At 46.0% G+C, this 25,175-nt stretch overlaps 1 protein-coding gene across 1 annotated transcript in view; it reads left to right on the top strand.

Annotated features, from left to right (window-relative positions):
- Window positions 1-24,823, top strand: part of LOC125429068 (peroxisomal acyl-coenzyme A oxidase 2-like) — a 32,572-nt gene extending 7,749 nt beyond the window's left edge. The window contains exons 3-15 of the mRNA XM_048489838.1: window positions 1,031-1,193; window positions 1,746-1,897; window positions 4,310-4,417; window positions 6,011-6,130; window positions 8,339-8,454; window positions 9,785-9,957; window positions 12,268-12,430; window positions 15,728-15,918; window positions 17,094-17,255; window positions 18,915-19,020; window positions 20,990-21,207; window positions 23,786-23,918; window positions 24,250-24,823. Of these exons, the coding sequence (XP_048345795.1) occupies window positions 1,031-1,193; window positions 1,746-1,897; window positions 4,310-4,417; window positions 6,011-6,130; window positions 8,339-8,454; window positions 9,785-9,957; window positions 12,268-12,430; window positions 15,728-15,918; window positions 17,094-17,255; window positions 18,915-19,020; window positions 20,990-21,207; window positions 23,786-23,918; window positions 24,250-24,312 (1,868 nt within the window). The 3' untranslated portion in view covers window positions 24,313-24,823. The remainder of the gene's footprint in view (window positions 1-1,030; window positions 1,194-1,745; window positions 1,898-4,309; window positions 4,418-6,010; window positions 6,131-8,338; window positions 8,455-9,784; window positions 9,958-12,267; window positions 12,431-15,727; window positions 15,919-17,093; window positions 17,256-18,914; window positions 19,021-20,989; window positions 21,208-23,785; window positions 23,919-24,249) is intronic.
- The last annotated feature ends 352 nt before the right edge of the window (window positions 24,824-25,175 follow it).

Raw genomic sequence — 25,175 nt, 5'->3', positions numbered from 1 at the left:
GGCGCACTAGGATTTACGTGATCCAGGTTCAAATCCCCACTCTGGCATGGAAGCTTGCTGGGTGACTTTGAGCCATTCACACTCTTTTAGCCTGACCTACCTCACAAGAGTGTTGTTAGGACAAATTGGTGGGAGGGAGAATAATGTTATAAGCTGCTTTGGGATTCCATTGTGGAGAAAAGCAGATACAAATATGTGAATAAAGAATGCTTTGTAGAGAACACAAATGGGGCATTTTAATTCAGATGTAGTGAAAATAAATCATTTATATTTTAACCTAAAGATAAGTTTATTATTTTAATCTGAAAGTTTTAACTGTATGTATTTTTGGATGTTATAGCCAATGGCTCAAACAATAAATACTACTTGTCTTAAAATAGACGCTCTGAAGAGTTCAACAACAGGATATACGTACAGTATGTGTACTCTCTAAGCAGGCCTAGAGTGTAATTCAGCAAACACTCCATATTTACCTTGCACAAGGATTTACATTTGTTTGCAAACTGATTTCCACTTCATAATATTTTTAAATATATTCTTCATATTTTATTTATTTGTTTTATTAGTTTTGTACACTGGCCTTGTGGACTCAAGGGAACATTTTACATAAAACAATAACATCACTCTGAAACATCATATAAGCCCCATTTATAACCAGTGGCTAGGGCACAGGTGTCAAACTCGTGGCCCTCCAGATGTTATGACTACAGTTCCCATCATCCCCTGCCAGCATGATGCTGGCAGGGGATTATGGGAACGGTAGTCCATAACATCTGGAGGGCCGCGAGTTTGACACCTGTGGGCTAGGGGGAAGAAGGTGTTTCAGTAGATTAAAATATTCAAGGGAACACTCAGACGGTTTAGAGGAGCATTTTATTTCAAATTCTCTGTGAGCTTATCTAAAGCAGTGGCAATTCTTACTTTAAAGCCCCCCAGTGATTGTCCATGCAATGGGAAGTCTGCTTGTCAATAGGAGATCCTTGTACTGTGGCCTGATTTAAAAACCAAAATCGTATTGCATATTCTGCAGATGCCGTTCTCCAGAGTGACCCAGAATTTAGCAGAGAAAACCAGTACTTCCAGAGTCAAAACGAGAGATACGAAGGTGCTGTCAGAAGGGCTGTTTATCTCTCCAAGAAGATGGATGAAATGGGATGGGCTATTGATGGACCCGAAAATAAATATTGCTATAGGTGATGTGAAAGAACCACCCATCCCCGTAACCTACCTGATGTTGTTAAATGATATTGGGCACCTTAAAACTTCTGATTTAGATTGGATGAAGCAAGAGTTCCCAAAGAGGAAGAACCGACTACCCCCTGTCAAGGGTGTGGGATACAGTATTGGGTTTGTCAGATCCAAGCCAGAAACTGCATCTGATGAATTGGGAGGCAGCAAGGACATAGGTAAAGAGGAAGGGGTTTCTCGGATTCAGCCCCCCCATTACATGTCCGAAGCACCGCCCGCCATTTGTGGGTTTTTTTGTTTTTTTTAGGTTTTTTTGCTTTTTGGCCTGCAGGGTGTGCTGCATCATGGAGGGGCCAGGGGCCACCAGTAAATTTGCCTCTGCCGATATAGGGATGCTCATCAGAGAAGCACGATTAGAAAACACTGCTAATTTAAAATGCAGTGCTGAGATGCCATTGAAAATGGAACCAGCTCCATCTGGGTCACTTTAGGATCACCTGGTGGACTGTACATTTGGGGCGACTGTCCGTAACATAATTTGCATGTCCTTTTGGCAGGGCTCTTGGCGATGACTTGGCATTCGTTGTGCACGGCGTCTTTATGAAGTGCATTCTGGGGTTGGGCACAGATGAGCAGATTGCCAAGTGGGTCCCCTTGGCAGAGAAACATTATATAGTAGGGTCATATGCCCAGACTGAATTGGGACATGGTAAGTCTGTAAACTGCTTGCAGCTTCCCAGAGCCGTTGCCTGAAGATCTGTCCAAATGCCTGCACCTCATGTGCACTCAAGGATAGGGGTGTGCACAAATTTTTAAAGTATTTTTTAGATTCAGGTTTAATAGACCTGAAGATGTTTAGAAAATCTGAAACAAGCCAAATCCTGCTATTGATGTGGGGTTTTTTGGGGAGGGAGCATCTATTAAACCCTATGGCAGTGGTGGCGAACCTATAGCACGGGTGCCAGAGGTGGCACTCAGAGCCCTCTCTGTGGGCACGCGCAAACAGAGTCGTCCTTCCCCCCCCCCCCCCCAAGCCACACACATCTAGGCTGGCCTGGGCTTCTGGGCTCGATTCTTAGCATTAAACCAACCTAGTTTTGGGGAAGCAGTGTAGGTAACCCTGTTAAGCGCTGTTAAACCCCACTTTAAGCGCTGTTAAACCCCACTGATTTTCATGGAGTAAGCTCGGTTGCTGGCAATGGGGCTTGCTTCTGAGTAAACCCTACTAGGGTCATGAGTCACCCATTGGAAGAGTTGCACGGTTGCTTCAAAGCAAAGCCACCGACTACCACTAAGCTTACTCCTGAGTAACGCACGCCTCAAAGCCAACTGTTTTTTCTAAACTAAAACCTCAGTATTCAGGTTAAATTGCCGTGTTGGCACTTCACAATAAATAAGTGGGTTTTGGGTTGCAGTTTGGGCACTCGGTCTCGAAAAGGTTTGCTATCACTGCCCTATGGGATTCTGAGGGAGTAGGTTTTTTTTAAAGATAGATGCACCAGATTTGAAGTGTAGCTGCAGGTGATGTCCTTAGATGAACTCCCAAGGTTGGGAAAGATTGGGGTCATGGGGTCCAGTTTTATGTGTGCCCAAAGAAGGTGGCCCATCTATTCACTGGAGTGCTGTGTGGTTTCCGGGCTGTATGGCCCGTGGTCTAGCAGCATTCTCTCCTGACGTTTTGCCTGCATCTGTGGCTGGCATCTTCAGAGGATCCTCTGAAGATGCCAGTCACAGATGCAGGCGAAACGTCAGGAGAGAATGCTGCTAGACCACGGGCCATACAGCCCGGAAACCACACAGCACCCCAGTGATTCCGGCCGTGAAAGCCTTCGACAATCCATCTAGTGAAGTGGAAAAGAAAGAAAAGGGGAAGCGAACAGTTCGAACATGTGTCATTGCACAATGATTGCAGGGGAGGGGAGGGGCAAGGGACCCCTTGCTCCCCTCCCTCTCTCTTGTTCCCTTGCATGGCAACCTGACCAGTCCCTCCCTAACATTCCCCTTCCTCTGCTAGGGTGGGTGGGCCATGTGCAGGTGGGCTGATCCTGTCCCTTTCACTCTCTTCCCTTGCAGGCGAATTAACTAGCATAAAACATGCTGGGAGGCATGAGCTACATTGTGTTGAAATTTCAGAGCGTTTGGTCCAGCAAACCCCCGGACCCTCCCTTACCTTCCCCTTCCTTCGCTAGAGTGGGTGGGTCATGTCCAGATGGCGGAGCCCATCCCTTTCACTCCATAAGGCAGTAGTTGTCAAAGAAGGCATGGTTGGTTCCCTTGTATCAGAGGGTGTTGCTTTGACGGCCAGCAGATGGCGCTGTTGCAGAACAGAACAGTGGTTCCAACTGTCACTGGTGTGGCATGTACACAATAACTGGAACAGTTGTGACATGTACACAACAGGAGGTGTGGAAACAGTATGGAAACCTGGCCACATGCAAATGCGACATTGTGTGAAAATTTCAAAGCAATCGGTCCAGTAGTTTGGGAGATTACCTGTCAGCAGAAAAACGCACTGATAGATTTTTATATATATAGATTGATTTTTCAATTGTTTAAGATTTTTACAGCCCAATCCAAAGCCTCAGTCGGCTGGGGATGATGCTGCCATATCATCTCCAGAGGGCATTCAGACTGGGCAGGGAGTGCAGAAAAATCAAAACAAAGCAAAAACCCGCCATCTGAAAGCCCTCCAGAGAGCTAAATGGTTTCAGGCGGTGTAAGTCCAAGCCCTGGGCCATGGTGTACCTGACTACAAAGCCCTGGTGGAAGCCAACTTTTTGGAGGTCATTAATTTATGGTGTCACCATGAGTCAGAAGTGACTTGGCAGCACTTAACACACACTCACTGTAGCATGAAACATATGGAAGGAGATGAGGTAGGTTAGGCTGGGATTCCTTTCAGTGGCCCCAACCACTGTCCTGAGTCAGCATCGGGGAACCCAGAGTTAGACCTACTTTAAACTGAGGTGCCTCTTAGGGTGTAGTTCAAAAGAAGTTTGGCCCCATTGTGGTGGGTGCCCGCGCAGGAAAGTCTCTGGATCTTGCTAGTAGCTGTTGAATCAGCTGCTGACCTTGGAATGTTCTGAAATGTTAAGTCCATCTGAATTCTGTTATTGTTAAGGAAGTTTTCTGCGGGGTTTGGAGACCATGGCCATTTTTGATGTTACCACTCAGGAGTTCATCCTCAACACACCAAAAATTTCTGCCATGAAGTGGTGGTCAGGAGATTGTAAGTATCAAAATATATTAAATACCCTAATTGTTAATATTCTTTACTTCCTTTAGATGTTTTTCCAGTGCTTGGGAAGTATTATATCAAATATATTAAGTATCCATACTTAATATAGTAAATCTGCTTAAATCTGCAGATACTTAAACCTGCAGATTGGTGCCATGTTTATTTAAGAAGATACTTCTGCAAACTTTGGCTGATGTAAGTGGGGAGGCTGGTGTGTAATGGGAGCTCACATTATACCCCGTCCTCCCCCTTACGCCAGTCTGTCGGCGCTGGTTCCCAAGGGGGGGGAAAGGCCCCCCTCCGCTCTCACAGGAAGCTGACTTTATGGCCTTCACCAAAGCCAAACAACCCACATGCCTCAATGCCTTGAAGCATAGCAGCAAGCAACTAGCAGTTGCCTTCTAAGTTGATTAGGCTGAAAGCAAAGTTAAGAAAACAGTTCCAGAGCGTGGATTCCACATCCCACCCGGGAGGCATGACAGGATTGGGTCAAAACAGGCCCAGATCATGACAAAAAATTACATTGGGAAGTCTAAATATAAAGAGTGTTGTCTGCACACACGCAGACAGTACATCTTTGTTCTGTCCTGTGACAGAGGGCCTTTCCCCACTTACCTTAAGCCCTGCGCTACTTGAGGAGAGTAGCGCAGGGTCCCCCGGCACTCCCCACGAGAGGGGCGGCGACAGCATTGGTCACCGGACGCCAAACAAAGCTGTCGCCCCCCCCTCAGCTGCATTCTATGGGTAGCATTTTGCAAAGGGCGCCTTTTGATGACCCCGTGCTCGTGGGGATGCCCAGGCGCGCGCCAGGGATGCCGCACGCTGAGAGCAGCGCACGGCATAGGGGGGATCATGCTGAGTGGGGAAACGCCCAGAGTTCAGGAGTCATTCCTGGCTTGTGGGCAGTTGCAGTTGCAAGTGGACTTCAGGAGCTGCCCTGAAAAAAATGCAGATTAGAAAATCTGAAACTCTTTTGCTTTATGCGGGAGTTTCTAGATTGGAATTTCCTCAGGTTATTTACTTGATTTGTGACAGAGTTTGAGAAACCAGTGGATTTCACATGTGAGTTAGGTGAGCTGTCTGTGCCCATTCTGAATCCGAAGAAGAAGAAGAAGAAGAAGAAGAAGAAGAAGAAGAAGAAGAAGAAGAAGAAGAAGAAGAAGAAGAAGAAGAGTTGGATTTATATCCCTCCTTTCTCTCCTATAGGAGACTCAAAGGGACTTACAAACTCCTTTCCCTTTTTCCCCTCACAACAAACACCCTGTGAGGTGTGTGGGGCTGTGAGAGCTCAGAAGAACTGTGACTAGCCCAAGGTCACCCAACTGGTGTGTGTTGGAGTGTACAGGTTAATCTAAATTCCCCAGATAAGCCTCCACAGCTCAGGCGGCAGAGCAGGGAATCAGACCCGGTTCCTCCAGATTAGAGTACACCTGCTCTTAACCACTACATCACTGCTGCTCCTTGAGTCTCCTCTTTCTAATTACAAATGTGAATGACTGCTCCATCTGTGAAGCTAAGGTGTGCTAAGGTATGAGAATACTAATTTTTTCTCTTGCCCCCCCCCCCCTTTCCTTCTATTTACAGTGGGACGAACAGCAACACATGCTGTGGTTTTTGCTCAGCTTTACATTAAGGGAAAGTGTTATGGGATACATCCCTTCATAGTGCAGATCCGCAGCCTCCAAGATCACTCGCCAGCTCCAGGTGATTTACTCCACAGTGAATGTTTTCCTTTCCTAGATGCTGGACTTTAGCCTGTAGGAATCAAAATGTCATGTTGCCTTCCCAACACTTGTATCTGTTCACTGTTAAATAAGAATGCCTTAACATTTGGCTACAAACCATCCTTGGAAAATGCATCTAAACTTTGTTTTTTTTTTCTAGCACCAGAAAATCTGGCCTGAAATATCTTTGTTAGAATAAAGGACCCCCTGTCCACAATCTGTCCCCCTTCATCTTGAGTAAAGAATGCCCCTTTTTGGAAATGGTGGTCTAAAAGGATCACTCAACTATAGCTTAAATCCCACCTCCATCCTCACCCCAGTCCTATTTTCCTGATCTGAAATGGTCCCAAGGAGCTGCTATTGACTTCACTGCGGAAAACTGAAGTATAATGATGAGCTACACATTACTTCTCCCAACTGGAAAATAGTGGCTCTCAGATACCATTTCAGGTCAGGAAAACTGATCAGGAGGGATGATTAAACTCTGTCTCTCTGAATGACTTGATTCCCATCTGAACTGGGATCAGAGGTGGGATCCAGCAGGATCTCACAGGTTCCCGAGAGTAGGTTACTAATTATTTGTGTGTGCCGAGAGGGGGTTACTAATTGGTGATTTTGCCACGTGATTTTTGCCTTAGTTACGCCCCTCCTCTCAGCAGTAGCGCGCAGAACTTGAAGCAGTCTAGCAGGAGGTGCACCGGAGTGCGTGGCAGCCTGCGCCTGCGTGAATTCGTTTCCCGCCCAAGGACTGGCGCAGTGGCTGCGTCCTTGCCACAGCCCCACCCAGGAATGCCCGCCCCCCGAATGCCCGCCCCCACCCCAGTCGTGCCCCACCCAGCCCCATTGGCGCTACGCCACAGTTTGAATCCCACCACCATGGGAACCTGTTACTAAAATTTTTGGATCCCACCCCTGACTGGGATCATATATGTAGGAATGTAGTTGTGGCGTGGGCCAAGAGTGTGAGGAAGGGAGAATGAAGGCAAGAGTAACTACAGAGTGCATCCTACTTGGAAAGAAATTGGCTGTTGCCTTGTAGGAGCACCACAGGCATGTAGGAGCACCAACACCGCATAGGGCGCCGATCCGGTATTGGGCAACCCACCTTTCTGGCTGTGACATAATCCCTTCATCCCAGCCTGTCTACTGGGGGAGCACCACAGGATGGCACATCCAGGGATCCCATTGCATTGTTTCCTTGCCATCTTAGGCCTGGAGCCAAGCAACAGTGCCCAAGCACTGTTGCCCAATGCCGGATGCTTTCCTTCAAAACCCCTTGTTGAGTCCCCAGACCAAGGGAGGCAGGCATGCTGGTTTATCTTTCCTCAAAACGATCCATTCCAATATCAAAACTGCCAACAGAGTGCACTTAACCCACACACTAAACCCCCTGTTAAAATATTAAACCAAGGTAGGGTGGGTAGCAGTGGTGGGATTCAAAAATTTTAGTAACAGGTTCCCATGGTGGTGGGATTCAAACTGTGGCATAGTGCCAATGGGGCTGGGCGGGGCATGATGGGGGCGTAGCCAGGCATGACGGGGCGAGCATTCTTGGGCGGGCTGTGGCAAGGACGCAGCCGCTGTGCCGGTCCTTGGGCGGGAAACGAATGCACGCAGGCACAGGCTGCCACGCACGCCGATGCACCTCCTGCTAGACTGCTTCAAGTTCTGTGCGCTACTGCTGAGAGGAGGGGCGTAACTAAGGCAAGAATCACATGGCAAAATCACCAATTAGTCACCCCCTCTTGGCACACACAAATAATTAGTAACCTACTCTCGGGAACCTGTGAGAACCTGCTGGATCCCACCTCTGGTGGGTAGGCTGACACCAAGAGCCAACTGGCCCTAATGTTCAAGCTATAGCTCCCTAAATAGAAGAGGGGTGCCTAAAAGTCCTGTCCCTCCCTCATAGGCCTGGGTGCCAAATGGCCTGCAGCTGGAGTCATTTGCCTTGGCCCCCTGAAAAGATGAGGAAATATTGCTCTCACTCCCCAGACTTGCAGCCAAAATAACCAACCCCAGATAGATCGAGGGCCTTTGCTTCTCAGAGGAGTTCTCCTAGTACATGCTAGATTACAATTGATCTCTGACAGCTACAAGGACTTTATATCATATGAATCACTGCTGAGTATGATGGAACATTTTGATGGGTATAATTTGTTTGTTTTTTGTGTCTTTTTTCCTTCAGGAGTAACGGTGGGGGACATTGGTCCCAAAATGAACTTTGCTCAGGCTGACAATGGCTATCTCATGTTAGAAAATGTTCGCATTCCAAAGGAAAACATGCTGTCCCGGTTCTCTCAGGTACTCTTGGGCAGGGGAAGCGAGGGCCTCTGGCAAGCAAGGTTTACCTTCAGGACAGAATTTCTCACAGAATCTGTCATCTAGGTGAGAATGTTGATAGCTTGAGAAGAATTCCTGGGATCTTCCTTAAAACAGCAAGTGTCTAGTCCTCATGGTATGAAGGGGTATTTAACATTTTGCAAGCAGAATCTTGCAAAAGCTTAAAATGCTTAAGGACTACAGCCTTGCCACACTGGCTACCTTGCTCTACATGCCATAGTCAGACACCTTATCCACTCACTGCTGCTGTCGTTTTCCTCCCAAAAAAACCTTGATGTCTTTCTTTTTAAAATTAATTTTTATTAAAAAATTTTATCAAGTTTACAATCACCACAAACAGTTAAGCGAGAACAAAACCTGAGAAAAAGGAAATAAGATTTTTTTAAAAACAAGAAAAAGAATAGAAAGACAAGAAAGCAACATTTCCTGCATACATTTTATAAAATGAAACTGACTTCCTGCCAGAATTCTAATTTACTTAAATAATTATTACAGTTTGGCTACATTTCATTACAGATCCCCCCCCCCCCCCGCAAATAATCTTAAATACCTTAAGTAGGAGCAGCAGTGGCATAGGAGGTTAAGAGTTCGTGTATCTAATCTGGAGGAACCAGGTTTGATTCCCCGCTCTGCCGCCTGAGCTGTGGAGGCTTATCTGGGGAATTCAGATTAGCCTGTGCACTCCCACACACGCCAGCTGGGTGACCTTGGGCTAGTCACAGCTTCTCGGAGCTCTCTCAGCCCCACCCACCTGACAGGGTGTTTGTTGTGAGGGGGAAAGGGCAAGGAGATTGTAAGCCCCTTTGAGTCTCCTACAGGAGAGAAAGGGGGGATATAAATCCAAACTCTTCTTCAAAACTCTTCTTAATTCACTTGTTTGAATATTAATATGTTTGTATAACACTTTAACTACTAATGCTTTAACTTACACATTTCAATGCTCATCAGTTTTATTTCTGTGCCACTTATCGGAGTCCTGCTTCAGGTGGCTCACAATTATAAAATCATAATACTTAAAAAAATCAAGACATTTAAAAAACACAAGCTTTTAGACATAAGCAGCATAAAACTACCCATAGAACAAAGCAGACAATTGAAAAGCTGGTAAGATAAAATTCCTAATCAAAAGCTTGGGTAAAAAGATGTGCTTTAGCCTGGTACCTAAAAGAAAGAGAAGTATGTGCCAGACAGAAGACATTCCAAAGGCAGAATGCCACTAAAGAAAATGTCTTGTTAATGCATGTTCATATACATATGGTTTTCTACCTTCCCTTTTCCCCACAAACTCCAGGTTCTATCAGATGGCCAGTACATCAGACAAGGAACTGAGAAGATTAATTATCTGACTATGGTTGTGTTCCGTGTGCACATTATTCAGACTGAAGTGCTGCCCAATCTGATGAAGGCATGCACTATCGCTATCCGATATTCTGTGGTGCGCCGACAGTCCGAGTTAAAATCCGGGTATGAGACATGAAGAGGGTCTGGTCTCAGTAGAGGGATATGTAGCTGTTCTGTTGTGGTTGCTCCTGTTCTCCTGTTCTATTGCTATTCCTGTTCTCTATCCTATTCCGATTGTCTGTCTCCTCCTCCTGCAAAAAGCCCTCATTGGTCTCCATGCCAGCTTGCTATTCTTCTCCAATTCTTTTGGTACAGATGGAGAAGGAAACCTTCTGAGATTCCCAATGGCATATCTGCCCAGAAATAAGGGCAACCCCTGTCCACAAGTGCAACTAATCTGGTCACGAGGGGGGTCCAAAATCTGCCCCACACGTGACCGGATGTCTTCGGAAAGTCCTGTTGCCACCTCATCTTCGGGCTCCCTCGTCATCGATGTGGGTGGGACCGAGAAAGCCCAAACATGACATTGTCTTCAGACTCCCTTGGCCCCGCCCACATTGTGGGAGCAATGACTTGGGAGGGACTGAGGGAGTCCAAAGGTGACAAGCCAGCTTTCCAGGCCCTGGGGAGAGCAGGAGCTGACCTCTAGGAACCTGCAGGGGGGGTGAGGGAGGGAGGGGAATTGCCCCTCTCGCCCCTTCTGCCCTCTGGACCCCCCACAGCCCGGCCTCTGCCCTCTCCAGAGCCTGGGGAGAGCAGAAGCCACTGCCAGCCTCTGGAAACGTGCTTTTAAAAGCACAGAGGCTGGGGGTAGGGTTCAGGGCAGGGCCCTGCCCCTGGGAGAGAGGGGCTCAGGAGCATGGCCCCATTCCCAAGGCCCACCCCCAGCCTCTGTGGGGAGGGAAGAAGCCGGGGGGCACTGCTCCTGAGCCCCACCCCCAGGTGTGGGGGGAGCAGCCAGTGGAGGCTTGTCTCCGGGCACCATTTTCCCTCCATATGCCTCTGGAGGCTCCTCACTGCTTACTGAGCAGGTAAAGCTGCAACTACTTTATGTTAAGGGGTGGTGGGGACACAGTGTGGGATACAATGTGGGGCACTGGCACTTTCCCTTTCTATCTAACAATAATTCTGGGCAGCAAACATGACTCTCCTCTTTCCACCTCTGTGCTCCCAACAAACCTGAAATAGGCCTTTGCCCAGGGCATTTCCAGCCACCACCTGGAGGTTGTCAAACCTAACTACTAGTGTGTTTGGTTTTTAAGGTAGTGTAACCTGTATCTAGTACGTTTTGCCTGGTTGTGATGCAGGGAGGCATTTGCCTGAAATAGCATCCAAGTGAAGACTGGTGGTGGGAAGTACCGTCAAGTTGCAGCCGACTTGTGGTGACCCTGTAGGGCAGGAGTCGGCAACCTTTACCACTCAAAGAGCCATTTGGACCCATTTTCCACATCTCTGAAGATCTACCGAGCCGGAGGGGCGGCTCTGCATGGAGCCGCCTCCGGTTTGGTCCCTCCACTCACCTTTCCTTCCAGCGCTGGGTGGTGGAGGAGCCGGGCAGGGAAGCCTCCTCTGCCCAACGGAACAGGCAGCTACCTGCTCTGTGGGGCAGAGGGGGGATGGCGGCTGCTCTGGAAGGACACATCCATGCTACCCTCTGACCTCCAGGGGTCAGAGGGCAGCGTGGGCGTGTCACTCCAGCCCTCTAGAGCAGCGCTGGAAGGAGAGGTGAGTGGAGGGGACGCGAAAAGCGGCGCCCTCACGTACAGAACCACCTCCGGTTTGGCCCCTCCACTCCTTCCAGCGCTGCTCTGGAGGGCTGGAGGGACATGCCCACACTACCCTCCAACCCCCAGGCCAAGCAGAGCCACAGTATAAGGCTGAAAGAGCCGCATGCGGCTGCGGAGCCGCGGGTTGCAGACCCCTGCTGTAGGGTTTTCAAGGCAAGAGACATTCAGAGGTGGTTTGTCATTACCTGCCTCAGTGGAGCAACCCCAGACATCCTTAATTTTCTCCCATCCAAGAACTACTCAGGGCCACCCAATTTAGCATCCAAGATCTGATGAGATTGAGCTACCCTGGGCCATCCAGGTGAAGGGGTGGGAATCGTACCAACTGCACACTGGTTCGGAAGGTTTTTCCTCATTATAGTTCCGCACAGGGTGGTGCTATTTCAAATAAATGCCTCTCTATGAGTGGTAAGAGCAACCCTCTTGAATATCAGCCAATGCGGTGATTGAAGTACTTCCCTCTACAGCTTATCCTATGGGCTGACTTCTCTTTTTGCTAGGAATCTGGGATTGGTCAATCTTCCAAGCTTTGAAGCATTGCAGCATAAGATCCTTCTGCCAGCAAAGCAGTGTTTGAGGCTGTTTCAGCCGATGACTGCCATTCATCATTCCATCTCTGGTAACCAATCCAATGGTCTTCCCACAGGGGCCCAGAGTCAAAGATCCTCGACTATCAGACTCAGCAACAGAAGCTGCTACCTCAGGTGGCCACCGCCTATGCCTTCCACTTTCTTTGTGACTACTTGCAGGAAGTCTTTGACAGAGGCTATGCAGAGACTAAAGAAGGGAAATTTGACTTACTTCCAGAGGTAATATGAAGGGGAAACAAGAATAGTTTGTTATAATCAGAAAGCTGGCCAAGAAAGATTATTTGCGGGGGCAATGAATTACCCACGTGTTTTTGTGACTTGTTTTTGTGATTCTGGAAAGATTTGAGACTTTTTGCTTCAATTGGAGCCCCGGCTGTGTATTGCTTTTCCCTAGCAACGTAAGGCTGAACACGCTCAAACAAAGTCGACTTTAATGAAAAAGGAACAAACTTTATTGATCTGAGTCACCCTAACTACAGGGTGCTGGAACTGAGGATTCTTGCTCTCAGTTCCAGTATATATGGGATTTTCAAACAGGCGGGTCATGACAGCTATTGGCCCTCTTTCCCACCTCTCGGGTAGAGGTGGGGACCAGGGGATTCTGGAAGATGTAGTCCTGACAGGCACAAGGTACTTTTTGGCTACTCGACAGATGCTGATCTGGCATGAGTGAAAGCCCTCAGCTCCGGAAGAATGTGAACCGTAGGACAGTGTTGAAACATCGTAGAAGGAGAAGCAAAGCTTAGGCTGAAACATCGTAGAAGGAGAAGCAAAGCTTACGCAAGAGACATTCTCGAGTCTCAAGTTTTGCCTTTCACACAGGGAACTTCTTAATTCTCATAGTGGCACACATAAGTTTGAAAACACAAGACTAAGTTGAGGTACCAGCTCGTCTCCCCGTCCACAGCCCTGAATCATGTTTCTTAGTCTGATCCACACTATGCTTTTTTATTGTTCAAAATTAACATAACTTGGCAAAGTATGCTTCATTTCAACTGACTGCGTGAATTACCTGTGAACTGCTGCTGTGTTCCAGCTAGGGTTGCCAGCTCTGGCTTGGGAAATAACTGTAGATTTTGAGGGTGGAGCCCAGTGGTGGGATCCAAAAATTTTAGTAACAGGTTCCCATGGTGGTGGGATTCAAACAGTGTCGTAGCGCCAATGGGGATGGGCGGGGCACAAGGGGGCGTGGCCGGGCATTCTGGGGCGGGGCATTAATAATTTCTCAGTTACTGTAAAAAACTCTTAGTGTAGAAAAAAAAAGTTCCTAATTTCCAGCTGGTATCTTTCTGTCCATAATTTAAACTCATTATAGCAAGTCCCATCGTCTACTGCCAACAGAAACAACTACTTCTCCTCTAATTGACTGTCTGTCAAATGCTTAATACTTTCAAATACTTAATTTTGTTTCTAGAAATCAAAAGAAGGATATTTTCCTTAAACAAGGAACTATACCATATTTCTAAAACATGTTTTTAAAACAGTCCAACAGGGAGAATTATCCCGTTTTCTACCTTCGCTAAACAACAGGACTTTATGATTTTTGGACCTAATGGAATTTCTAACGGAAAAGCAGACCCAATTAGTAACCCCCTCTCGGCACACACAAATAATTAGTAACCCACTCTCGGGAACTGGTGAGAACCTGTTGGATCCCACCTCTGGTGGAGCCTGAGGAAGGCAGGGTTTGGGTAGTATGGATTTTAACAGTGTCTAATGCCATCGAGTTCACCTTCAAAAGCCAGCATGGTGAAGTGGTTAAGAGTAGGTGCACTCTAATCTGGAGAACTGAGTTTGATTCCCCACTCTACCACTTGAGCTGTGGAGGCTTATCTGGTGAACTGCCAACGGTGGCAGAGACAACCATCCTCCCTCCCATCAATAGGAAGCCCACCAGTTCTGCAGAGGGGAGGGATAAGAGGCTTCAGGCTTCCCTCACCTATAGTAAAAATAAACACATGCATTGTCGAAGGTTTTCACGGCCAGAATCACTGGGGTGCTGTGTGGTTTCCGGGCTGTATGGCCGTGTTCTAGCAGCGTTCTTCTCTCCTGATGTTTTGCCTGCATCTGTGGCTGGCATCTTCAGAGGATCCTATGAAGATACCAGCCACAGATGGAGGTGAAACATCAGGAGAGAATGCTGCTAGAACAGATGGAGGTGAAACATCAGGAGAGTATGCCACAGCCATACAGCCCAGAAACCACATAAACACATACATATCCCAATTCAAGAGACCATAAGATCACCTATGATGGATGATCAGCCCATCTCTCTAACAACAAGAGAATTCCTACTATAAGGCAGCATGAAATATTACAAATAAATGCATTCAGTAAACTACTGATTCAGAATCTGGAATAGCTCAGATATCTTCTGAGCTACTGGGGTGTAGTGGTTAAGAGCAGGTGCACTCTAATCTGGAGAACTGAGTTTGATTCCCCACTCTGCCACTTGAGCTGTGGAGGGTTATCTGGTGAACTAGATTAGCTTGTTCACTCTAACACATGCCAGCTGGGTGACCTTGGGCTAGTCACAGTTCTTCAGAACTCTCTCAACCCCACCTACCTCACAGGGTGTTTGTTGTGAATGGGGCAGGGAAAGGAGTTTGAAATTACAGACGTATCGTTCTTTTCCCAGTACAAACCACTGCCATTCAGGCAAACTGTTTGCCTGAATTTACAAGGTATAATTGCATGCAAGCTTATTTCGTAGCCTTGAACCACAGATTCAGAGATTTGGCATGGTCCAGCCAAAGCCATTCATAAATTGCATTGATTTCCAGTGTGGAAAGTAGCAATAATAATAACAATATAATGGTATTTTTCAAGGTTGTCATTGAGTCTCTAGAACTTAAAAGTGCATGTCATTTGGCTAGATTCTGTCCAACCTTTGGATTCTGAAGAAGAGTTATTTCAGTCTCTACCCTGTCCCAAGGTTTTGAGGCAAGTAAGAATATCCCAGATGCGCAAAGGGTCATGTGAAAATAGATTGTGTAAGAGTATTGTCGGCAGCCAGCGTGGTGTAGTGGTTAAAACCTTTGGCACTCGGGTGGTTAAAACCTTTGGCACTCTTGTTGTTAGAGAGATGGGCTGATCATTGGCCATGCTGGCAGGGGCTGATGGGAATTATAGTCCGTAACATCTGAAGTCCCAAAGGTTCGCCACCATGGGACTAGGATCTGGGAAATCCCACTTCGAATCCCCACTGCACCATGGAAACTTGCTGGTTGACCTTATGCCCATCACACATCCTCAGCCTCAACCTTGGTAAGTATTTGGATGAGGGACCTCCAAGGATACCAGGGACATGACATGGAGGCTGGCAATGGCAAATTGCTTCTGGACATCTCTTGTTTTGAGTCAGCTATGATGGCAAAAAAAGAGCAGATGACAGGAATTTATCCAAATTTTACAGAAACAGTACCAATAGGAGGATGTTGTTATGGGGCCTTTTGTAGCACCTCGCCTTGTTCAGAGGAATGCTAACAAGTTCCAATCTTTTTGTCTTTGTCACAGCTTCATGCGCTCACTTCTGGCATTAAAGCGTTCACCACTGACTACAGTTCAGCAGCTGTAGAGGTGTGTCGAAGGGCCTGTGGGGGACACGGGTACTCTCTCCTCAGTGGCCTTCCTTCCTTGTACACTGCATTGGTTGCGTCTTGCACTTATGAAGGGGAAAACACTGTTCTCCTCCTGCAGACAGCCAGGTAACCCCACTGAACTCTCTGGCTCCCATTGGCTCAGCTGATCTCATGGCACCAGTGCTGTAGCATCAACGGGGCAGGGTGGGGCATGAAATCCTAGGCAGAGCCGCGGCGAAGGCATGGCCAGGGTGTGGCGGGTGGCAGGGGCGTTCCGGGGTGGGGGCGGCGCTGCGGCAGGGGTGCAGGGCACGCGCACGCTCCGGGCAGAGTTTCCCCTTGCTCTGCCTCTGCATGGCACAGAATGTTCCCAAACATTTCAACTGCTCAGGGACCAAAGCTTGCAGAATATTTCTCTGGCCTCAGTGAGGGAAGAGAAAATTGGCTTTTGTCTAGGACTAAAACGTCATTCAGGCTCAAAGAGCAGGATTTGTAATATTTGCAAAGCAAAATGGCATAATCTGTTTTTGTCTTATTATGAATGAGTTGGGATGGAGATAAGGATTAATGAAAAAATATTGTGAGGCAATAGGAGTGTGGGGGCAGAAGCCAGAACACATGCTTCTGTGGAATCACTGAAACCTGTCTCTCTTCAGTAGAATACAATACATTATCTTCTTAATAAGGAGGGTTAGAAGAGTTTGGATTTATATCCCCCCTTTCTCTCCTGTAGGAGACTCAAAGGGGCTTACAATCTCCTTGCCCTTCCCCCCTTACAACAAACACCCTGTGAGGTGGGTGGGGCTGAGAGAGCCCCGAAAAGCTGTGACTAGCCCAAGGTCACCCAGCTGGTGTGTGTGGGAGTGCACAGGCTAATCTGAATTCCCCAGATAAGCCTCCACAGCTCAAGCGGCAGAGCGGGGAATCAAACCCAGTTCCTGCAGATTAGAATGCACCTGCTCTTAACCACTACGCCACTGCTGCTCCTTAGACATTTCTCATTCCTAAAATGACAAAAAAGCAAAAACAAAATGTCATTCCCAGGGATTCCGTCATGGAGTTTGTATAATACAATCATAGCTTGCAGGCTCTTAAATGTCCATTCTAGTCCTCCCTTACCAATTAATTGTCAAGTTTTCCAGTTATTTAAATCATGAGCTTATAGAAACATATCTGCACGCTTGCCTTTTATAGCTGAAAAATAAATGTATGCATGTGTGTTTTAAGAGATATGCTTTATAATATCAATCTAGATATATAAGAAGCATGAAAAGTGATGTGACTCATTTATCTACCATTAGGTTTTTGGTAAAATGCCTTGGAATAGTGAAGGCTGGACAACCCCTTCCTTCATCAGTTGCCTATTTATCTTCCATAAGCTCTGGGAAATGCGGAGCCCAAGAGAAAAGAGATTTCCTAAATCCAGATGTTTACACTGAAGCGTACAAGCAGAGAGCCTTCAGGTTTGTTTACAACAGCCCCATGTGTATGTTTGGATTTAGGGCCTGTCCTGTAGCAAAGGCACAAGTGCGGATGACACATCAGCAGAGCCAGAACTGAGTAGTGCTATGGTGGGGGTGGCTTTTAACTGTGTCTGCCTGAGTGATCTCAAAGGGTTGTTGTGAAGCTGAGTTGTTGCCCCTGGCTCTTTGGGGGGGTGGGCAAGTTACTCCTGGAGGCACAGTTGTTGTGTTTCATTGTTTTTAAAAGCTAGTTAAACAAAAACAAGCACAACCTGTGGCATATTTTTTAAAATCGCCTGAATATCTCTAAAAGTGGACTTCTGAAAGATGTTCAACTTTACTCCTTAAGCACAGGAGAGGGGGAGGGGCTGCACCACTGAGACTACCTACTAAAAAGCTTCTACGTACCAAGGCTGCTTTTAACTTTATACACAGGTTCATACCCCTCCCCTTCCCTCCCCTCCCTTGCATGCCACCCCTCACTCACTCCCCTCCCTTGCATGCCACCCCACCCTCCCTCCCCCACCCTCTGCTAGGGTGAGTGGGCCAGGTCCAGATGCTGTGCCCCCTCCCCTCCCCTCCACTGCACGCCACCTCTCACTCCCTGCCCTCCCTTGCATGCCACCCCTCACTCACTCCCCTCCCTTGCATGCCACCCCACCCTCCCCTCCCCCACCCTCTGCTAGGGTGAGTGAGCCAGGTCCAGATGCTGTGCCCCCTCCCCTCCACTGCACGCCACCTCTCACTCCCTGCCCTCCCTTGCATGCCACCCCACCCTTCCTTCCCTTCCCTCTCCCTCCTCTAGGGTGGGTGGGTCATGTCCAGATGCCAGGGCCGCTCCCTCCCCTTCCTTTCATGCCACCCCTCACTCTCTCCCCTCGCTCCTCTTCCCTTGCTTTCCACCTCTCCCCCTCCCTCCCTCCCTCCCTCCCTCCCGTCCTTCCCTTCCCTCTCCCTCCAACCATCCTGGATTTCTGGTGAGGCTGCAGAAAAGAGATATTTATACACAGGAGATGGTCACCAGGGGTGCTCTCATTCTGACTCTGAGAGATCCATCTCATTTTTTATCCCTTCTAAGGCTCTCTTCCTTTATTTTATCCTCATGACCCATAAGGTATGTTAGCTGACTGGGAAACAGAATCTGTACCTCCCCAGTTCCAATAGAACAAACCCTTCAAACTGAGCCTGGAAGTCAATGGGCCAGTCACACACTCTCAACCTTGACCCTGCCAGGTATTGGATGGGAGACCTCCAAGGAATACCAGGGATGGGATGCAAAGGGAGGCAATACCCCTGAATGTCTCTTACCTTCAAAACCATACAAGGTCGCTTTTAGTCAGCTGTGACTTGGCTAATAATAATAATAGATAAGCAGCCCTTGGGGGAGAAGTTTTTAGCCTATCCCTCTCTCTGACATGGTGGACTCCTTCGTAACTTTGGGGGATCTTTTACCTTGGGGGAAATTCATCAGGGGTGTCAGTTAGAGGTGGTACCATCTAGAATTCTCCTGCCTTATTCTGCTGCACATATAGACTGGAACCCTCCTTTTGCCGTGAGGGGTCTAAAAAGAAGAAACGAATTGCAAATATTTGCTGACATATTTGAGAGTTGATGTGGACCGTTTCATATGCATTGCAAATTCTTTGCTTCTGCTCCCAGGATGGTAGAAAATGCAGCAATCAAACTTCAGTCTCTGATTCAGTCGGGAACACCACAGCATGAAGCATGGAACTTGTGCTCTGTACAACTGGTGCTGGCCGCTATGGTTAGTAATATTCTTAATCCTATTAGATCAACAGGTAATATGCTTGAATTTTAACAGTTACAGCCAATATTGTCCTCATATGATGTGACTCTGTAACCTCTATCTGTGGGTTCTGTGGGGCAGAACTTGAAATGAGCTTGCAGCAACAAATTTTAAAAACAAAATGGTTTACTTTCTTAACATATAACATCAAACATCAACAGTTAACATCACTCTTCAAGGTCCTGTTCAGGTTGCATTTTCAAGTCCTTATATTCACAGTCTACTGATACTGCCAAGTCCAATTCTTCTTTGCAAGTGGGTTGGCTCCTGAAGACTCCAAGGGCTTGATGAACAGGATTCAACATGATGAAGGTTTCCAGGAGAACTCTCACCCATTACAACCACAAAAAGAAACCCTGAAACAATAAACTCCAACATTTACAACATAGCAAAAACAAACAACTACCTTCCCAGTAGTTCCCAACAACATTGCAGTTACCTTAACAAGGTGTTAAGGGCTTTTAGAAATCAAGGTCCGAGTCTGGTAGCCTTGACTCCCCCAAAGAGCTCTGCAGCCTTCTGCTGCTTTGAGTCTCCACCCCTTTCTGGGTCAACCCATTCTGAGCATGGGGGTTACAACTCCTTCCCTCCCTCTTGGCTGGGGATTGGGTGGACTCTCCTCAGATCTCAAAATGTGAAGGAAAGCGGGTTTCATCCTCCAACTCCTCTTCCTTCTCAGGGCTGGCTCTCTATTGTTGTCAGGGCTCAGTCTTTTCTTTCCTCCCTGACCTGGTGTAGTGGTTAAGAGTGATAGACTCTAATCTAGAGAACTGGGCTTGATTCCCCACACTGCCGCAAGAGCGGTAGATGCTATCTGATGAACCAGAATTGTTTCCCCAATCCTACAGATAAAGTCTGCTGGGTGAAAACTAGTCACTGTTTTCTGAGCACTCTCTCAGCCCCACCTACCTCACAAGGTGTCTGTTGTGGGGAGAGTAAGCCACTTTGAGACACCTTACTGTTGAGAAATCCAAACTACTACTCCTCCTCCTTTGTGCTGATAGTGTTGGCTGAGAGCTCCTCTTTTCTACAATCCCTAGGGCCATTCCTTGGTCCTGGCCTCAATTCAGCCCACAGGCTCTGACTCAGGACACTTGGCAAATTAGATCTGCCTCTCCAACAGTGAATTATTTTGCCAAGTATTTTTACTGTGTGTTAGTGGTGGGCCAGGGATGTAGCTTAGAGCTCAAAGGTAGTTTCCAGCATTTACATTCTTTTAAAATAATAGCAACTTTTGAAGAGTTTTCCATTTCCTTTTGGAACATGTCGGTGTGATTTTCTGAAGTAATGTGAAGACAACAACTTTAAAATTACAATTAAAACTAAATCATAGTGGCTATGAATGAAGTACAGCTCAGATATACAGGATCTTCAGCACCCTTCAGGAAAGCCACTCAGAACAATAACAAATACTAAGAGTGCCCAGTGATAAAAGAAGGGTGGAAGTTCCACAATGACCACAATGCAGTATGTGGAGGAGGACCCATTCCAACATTTATGTGTACATCTGATAATTGCCCATTCCTTTATGACTCTGTGAATGTGATGTTCTGGGCCGATTCCTTACAAGCAGTGGGTTAAGAGTACCCCTACATTAGAACAGGGTAGATGCATATCTGTTAGGTTTCTTTTCAGCCCTCTAAGGACAGAATAACTGGACATAAGCAAGAACGGAACCATTTTTAATGCTTTAAAGGTTTTGAAGTTCTTTAAATGGTAGAAAATTAGCTTTTAATCCTCAGTTTTTAAAATCTAGAATGATTATTTTGAATCTTTGTTTTGCAAACAGGCATGATTTATAACTGTTGTTAACGGGGGGGGGGTATTTTGCACAGAAACCTATGCACAGAGCCCTTCGGGGGTGGGCGGTTATCAAATTTAAATAAATAAATAAATAATATGTGTAACTGCATGCTACTTTTTTCAGGCTCACAGCCACTACATTGTCGTGCAAAACTTTGTCAACGCGCTAGAAAAAATTGAAACAGAATTTAACATCCAGAAGGTACTGAAGCATCTCTGTGACCTCTTTGCACTACATGGAATCGTCTCCAGCATGGGGGACTTCCTGCAGATCGGTCACCTATCTGAGAAGCAAAGCGACAGGGTGATCGAATCTTACTTGGATCTCTTGGATCTCATTCGGTAAGCTAATCCTCTTCTCACGTTCTCCTGTTGAAAAAATGTTTCTCTGTGTTCATGTCATGTGCATGTAGATCTGTCTATGAATCACTAGCAAAATACTTTCTATTTGCTTAGTTGAAGAAGGAGGCCCATACATTGAAGGAATGCCTGTGGGAAGCACAAGGTAATGCTCAAAAAGACATTTTGTGCCATTACTGGAGTCTAGCGCCTTCATGGCAAAGGCAGCAGTGATGCAACTGTAAATGAGCTCCAGCTAAATACATGCAAATATTCCTTGCCCCCTGTGAAGTGGACAAAATATGTACCCCACCACACAATCACTCCACACTGAATCACAGAGAGAAAAAAAACACATTTTACTGCGACAGCCTTTTGAAGATGCCAGTCATAGATGCAGAAAAAACATTAGGATCAAAAATTACCAGACCACAGCCGCACAGCTTGGAAGACACACAACAGCCAGTTCATTCTGGTCATGGAAGCCAGTGGTGGGATCCAAAAAATTTAGTAACAGGTTCCCATGGTGGTGGGATTCAAACTGTGACGTAGCGCCAATGGGGCTGAGTGGGGCACGACGGGGGCGTGGCCGGGCATTCCGGGGGCAGGGCATTCCTGGGTGGGGCTGTGGCAAGGACACAGCCACTGCACCAGTCCTTGGGCGGGAAACAAATGCACGCAGGAGCAGGCTGCCACGCACACCGGTGCACCTCCTGCTAGACTGCTTCAAGTTCTGCGTGCTACTGCTGAGAGAAGGGCGTAACTAAGGCAAAAATCATGTAGCAAAATCACCAATTAGTAACCCCCTCTCGGCACACACAAATAATTAGTAACCTACTCTCGGGAACCTGTGAGAACCTGCTGGATCCCACATCTGATGGAAGCCTTTGAGAATGGTTCCTAGGTGACGAAGATTTTAGATAAGGATATATTTGCTCTCCCTAGCTTATCAATCTGTACACAGAACATATCATAAAGAGACCTGGATTAGATTTAGATGAAAATGGAGTGAAAATTCAGGAGAGGAACTTTAACAATTTGATACATACCAATGACACCTGATTACTAGCAGAAAACAGTGAAGACCTGAAATGACTATTGCTGAAGGGTAAAGAAGAAAGTGCCAAAGCAGGACTACAGCTGAACATCAAGAAGACAAAAATAATGGCTACAGGAGAATTACTCAGCTTTAGGGTAGACAATGAGGAAACGAAGATTGAGAAATATATGGAGTTAGAAAGCAAAGTGATATTAAAATGGTATAGAACACCAAAACAACTAGCATATATGATAAAAGGACTTAGTTCCAAATGCTGGCACTGCGGAGACCAAGAGGCATGTTATAGCCATATGTGGATAGAATGTGCAGAAGTAAAAAAATTGTATTTTTATATATCGAGAAACTGGTGAAGATAAATATTGATTTAAATAATGACTTAATGTCAATGGGGTGTAATGGAAGACAGAAGGGTGGATAAACAATATAGTTATATGTATAAAATAATGATTAAAGCAGCCCATGCAATAATAGCCTTGGGCTGGAAAGAAAAGAAAAAATGGACACTTCAGAAATGGTTAGAATATATCTGGGAACAAGTGACACTTGATGTTTTCGATATATTAACCAAAAATAAGATGTGGCAAGATAAACAGAATGAAATTTTGAAGATATGGATAATATACGTGGACTGGATGAAAGGAGCTCGAGTCAATGAAGAAATATGGAAGAAGAGGCTACAGAGAATGAACTTACTGCTGTTTGTGTGACAAAACTATGAAGAAGAAGTAATGGGGGGAGGGAGAAAAGGGGGGGGAAGTATCGTTTGAAAATGTATGAAGAAGGAAATTACTATAAACTGTAAAATTCAAATGATACAATAAAAAAATTATTTAAAAAAAAGACAATGAGGAAACTGAAATGGTTGATTTGTTGGTTCCATCATCAACTAAAAGGGAAACTGCAACCAAGAAATCAGAAGGAGATTGAGACAGGGAAGGGGAGCCATGAAGGAGCTAAAGAAGATGTTTAAGTGAAATGATGTGCCACTGGCAACCAGGATCAAGTTAATTCATGCCATAGCATTATACAGATGGAAATTTGGATGATGAAGGATGCTGACAGGAAGACAATAGATTCCTTTGAAATGTGTTGGAGGAGAACATTATGAATACCATTGGTCCTTGAGTTGGATCCATCCAGTTTTTACATTCAGTTTCTCCCAGTTCTGCTCTCCTCCATACAGTCCTTGTTCAACATGATGTTTTGTCCAGGCAGGTTCACTCAGATGGTACCCCCTCCTCCTTTCCCCCAGCAAAAATACTTCTAACTCCCTGGTATGCAACATGTTCATGAATAAATATATCCTGCAGTTTATGCTCACGTCATACAAATCTGAAATAGAAGAGTGAGCACTGAACTCTGCGTCCTAAGAATATGTGTTTCCTTCAATCACCACATTCCTAGTCCTTCAAGATGGCTGGTCAAATATCACAAGGACATTGCTTAGCACGATTTAATGCACTCCGAGCGGGATGACTCTCCAGTGCCCATTAGAGAAAAATGCTTCTTTTGCTTCTGTAGGCCCGATGCTGTTCCGTTAGTGGATGCTTTCGACTTCTCTGATGCAAATTTGAATTCAGCCATTGGATGTTATGATGGTCATGCTTATGAGCGGCTTTTTGAGTGGGCTAAGAAGTCACCAACCAACAACCAGGTGAGAATAGCATTTTTTTTCTCAAGATGTAAGCTTTATTTTTACAGATATAAATAGAACAGAAAAAGGAAAACGGAATCAGAGCAGCAGTTACCATTAATTCTGAAAACTAAGAGAGGAAAAACAATTGTACATATAATATTGTACGTATTAAAATTATCTAAACATTAGTAAACAGTGAGAGCTGTCTTCAACTTGTTCAGTTTGACATGGGGAAATAAAGGCTTGGAAGCTCTTGAAGCTGAAACAGAAAAGCAATCTAGCTTTTCTGTTCTATTCTGAACCTCTTCGCCATCTCTGAGCCTGATGTCCTCTTCTTGTCTCCCAATAGGACAACCAGACCTTTGAGAAGTACTTAAAGCCACTTTTCCAGAACGCCCTGTCAAAGTTATAGAAGATGGAAATGGAGCCATGGGAGGTCCTTTTGCTGCCCTTCTTGAAATAACACTAGCACTTACCAGGACTACAACAAAGATGACACAATAGTTGCGTTCCTCTACTTGTCAGAAAAGCCCACCAAAATGACTAGATGGGCAAGAGCTGAAAGGCAGTCAATTGGCTTGCACCAGGGGTCTCCAAACATTTCAGCAGGAGGGCCACATTATATATTTTACAAATAATTTACAGGCTGAAAAATATCAGCTTTATAAACGAAATGAATAAATACATTTTAAACGAATGAATAAGTTTTACTGGGATCTTTTTTGTAATCAGCACGATACGATTCAGAACAAAAGAGAAGCATGACAATTACAAAGAAACAATGCTGTGCTTAAACTAAGAAATGAATGTTAGAATATTGACTTTCCTATTGCGATTGTTTCATGGTGATTTTTGTGTTGATTTTTTTAAAACCAAAAATGCAGGGGAAAATGTCTTGATATAGAGATGAAGACGGCAAGGAAATCTGGGATAGCTACTACATTTCATGTTAGTGACCTCCAAATTAAACGCTTACTTTTTAATGCAATTGTGTTTCTAAGGTGCCTGTATGTGTGATCCTTTCTTCCGGGTTCTAGAACCCTGCTCAGCAGTCAGGTAGACCCTGGAGTGAAAAGAAAGTGTGTGGCTGCCTGGACAAAACATCAGTTTTATGCTGATGTTTGATTTAAAGAGAAGGCAAGAATGACTCCTTCCTTAGGGTTCCCTGGAGTGAAAAGAAGAAATCCATAGTCACATTCATGCAGCCCAAGGAAAGTTTGCATGTTTTTTTAATTGGGGGGTGGGGGTGAGGAGCACACAATAAATCCACACTGA

The sequence above is a fragment of the Sphaerodactylus townsendi genome, linkage group LG03, assembly GCF_021028975.2.
Source record: "Sphaerodactylus townsendi isolate TG3544 linkage group LG03, MPM_Stown_v2.3, whole genome shotgun sequence".
Lineage (NCBI taxonomy): Eukaryota > Metazoa > Chordata > Lepidosauria > Squamata > Sphaerodactylidae > Sphaerodactylus > Sphaerodactylus townsendi.
The sequence above is the reverse complement of the archived record's forward strand: the minus strand, read 5'-3'. Positions and strand labels throughout refer to the sequence as shown.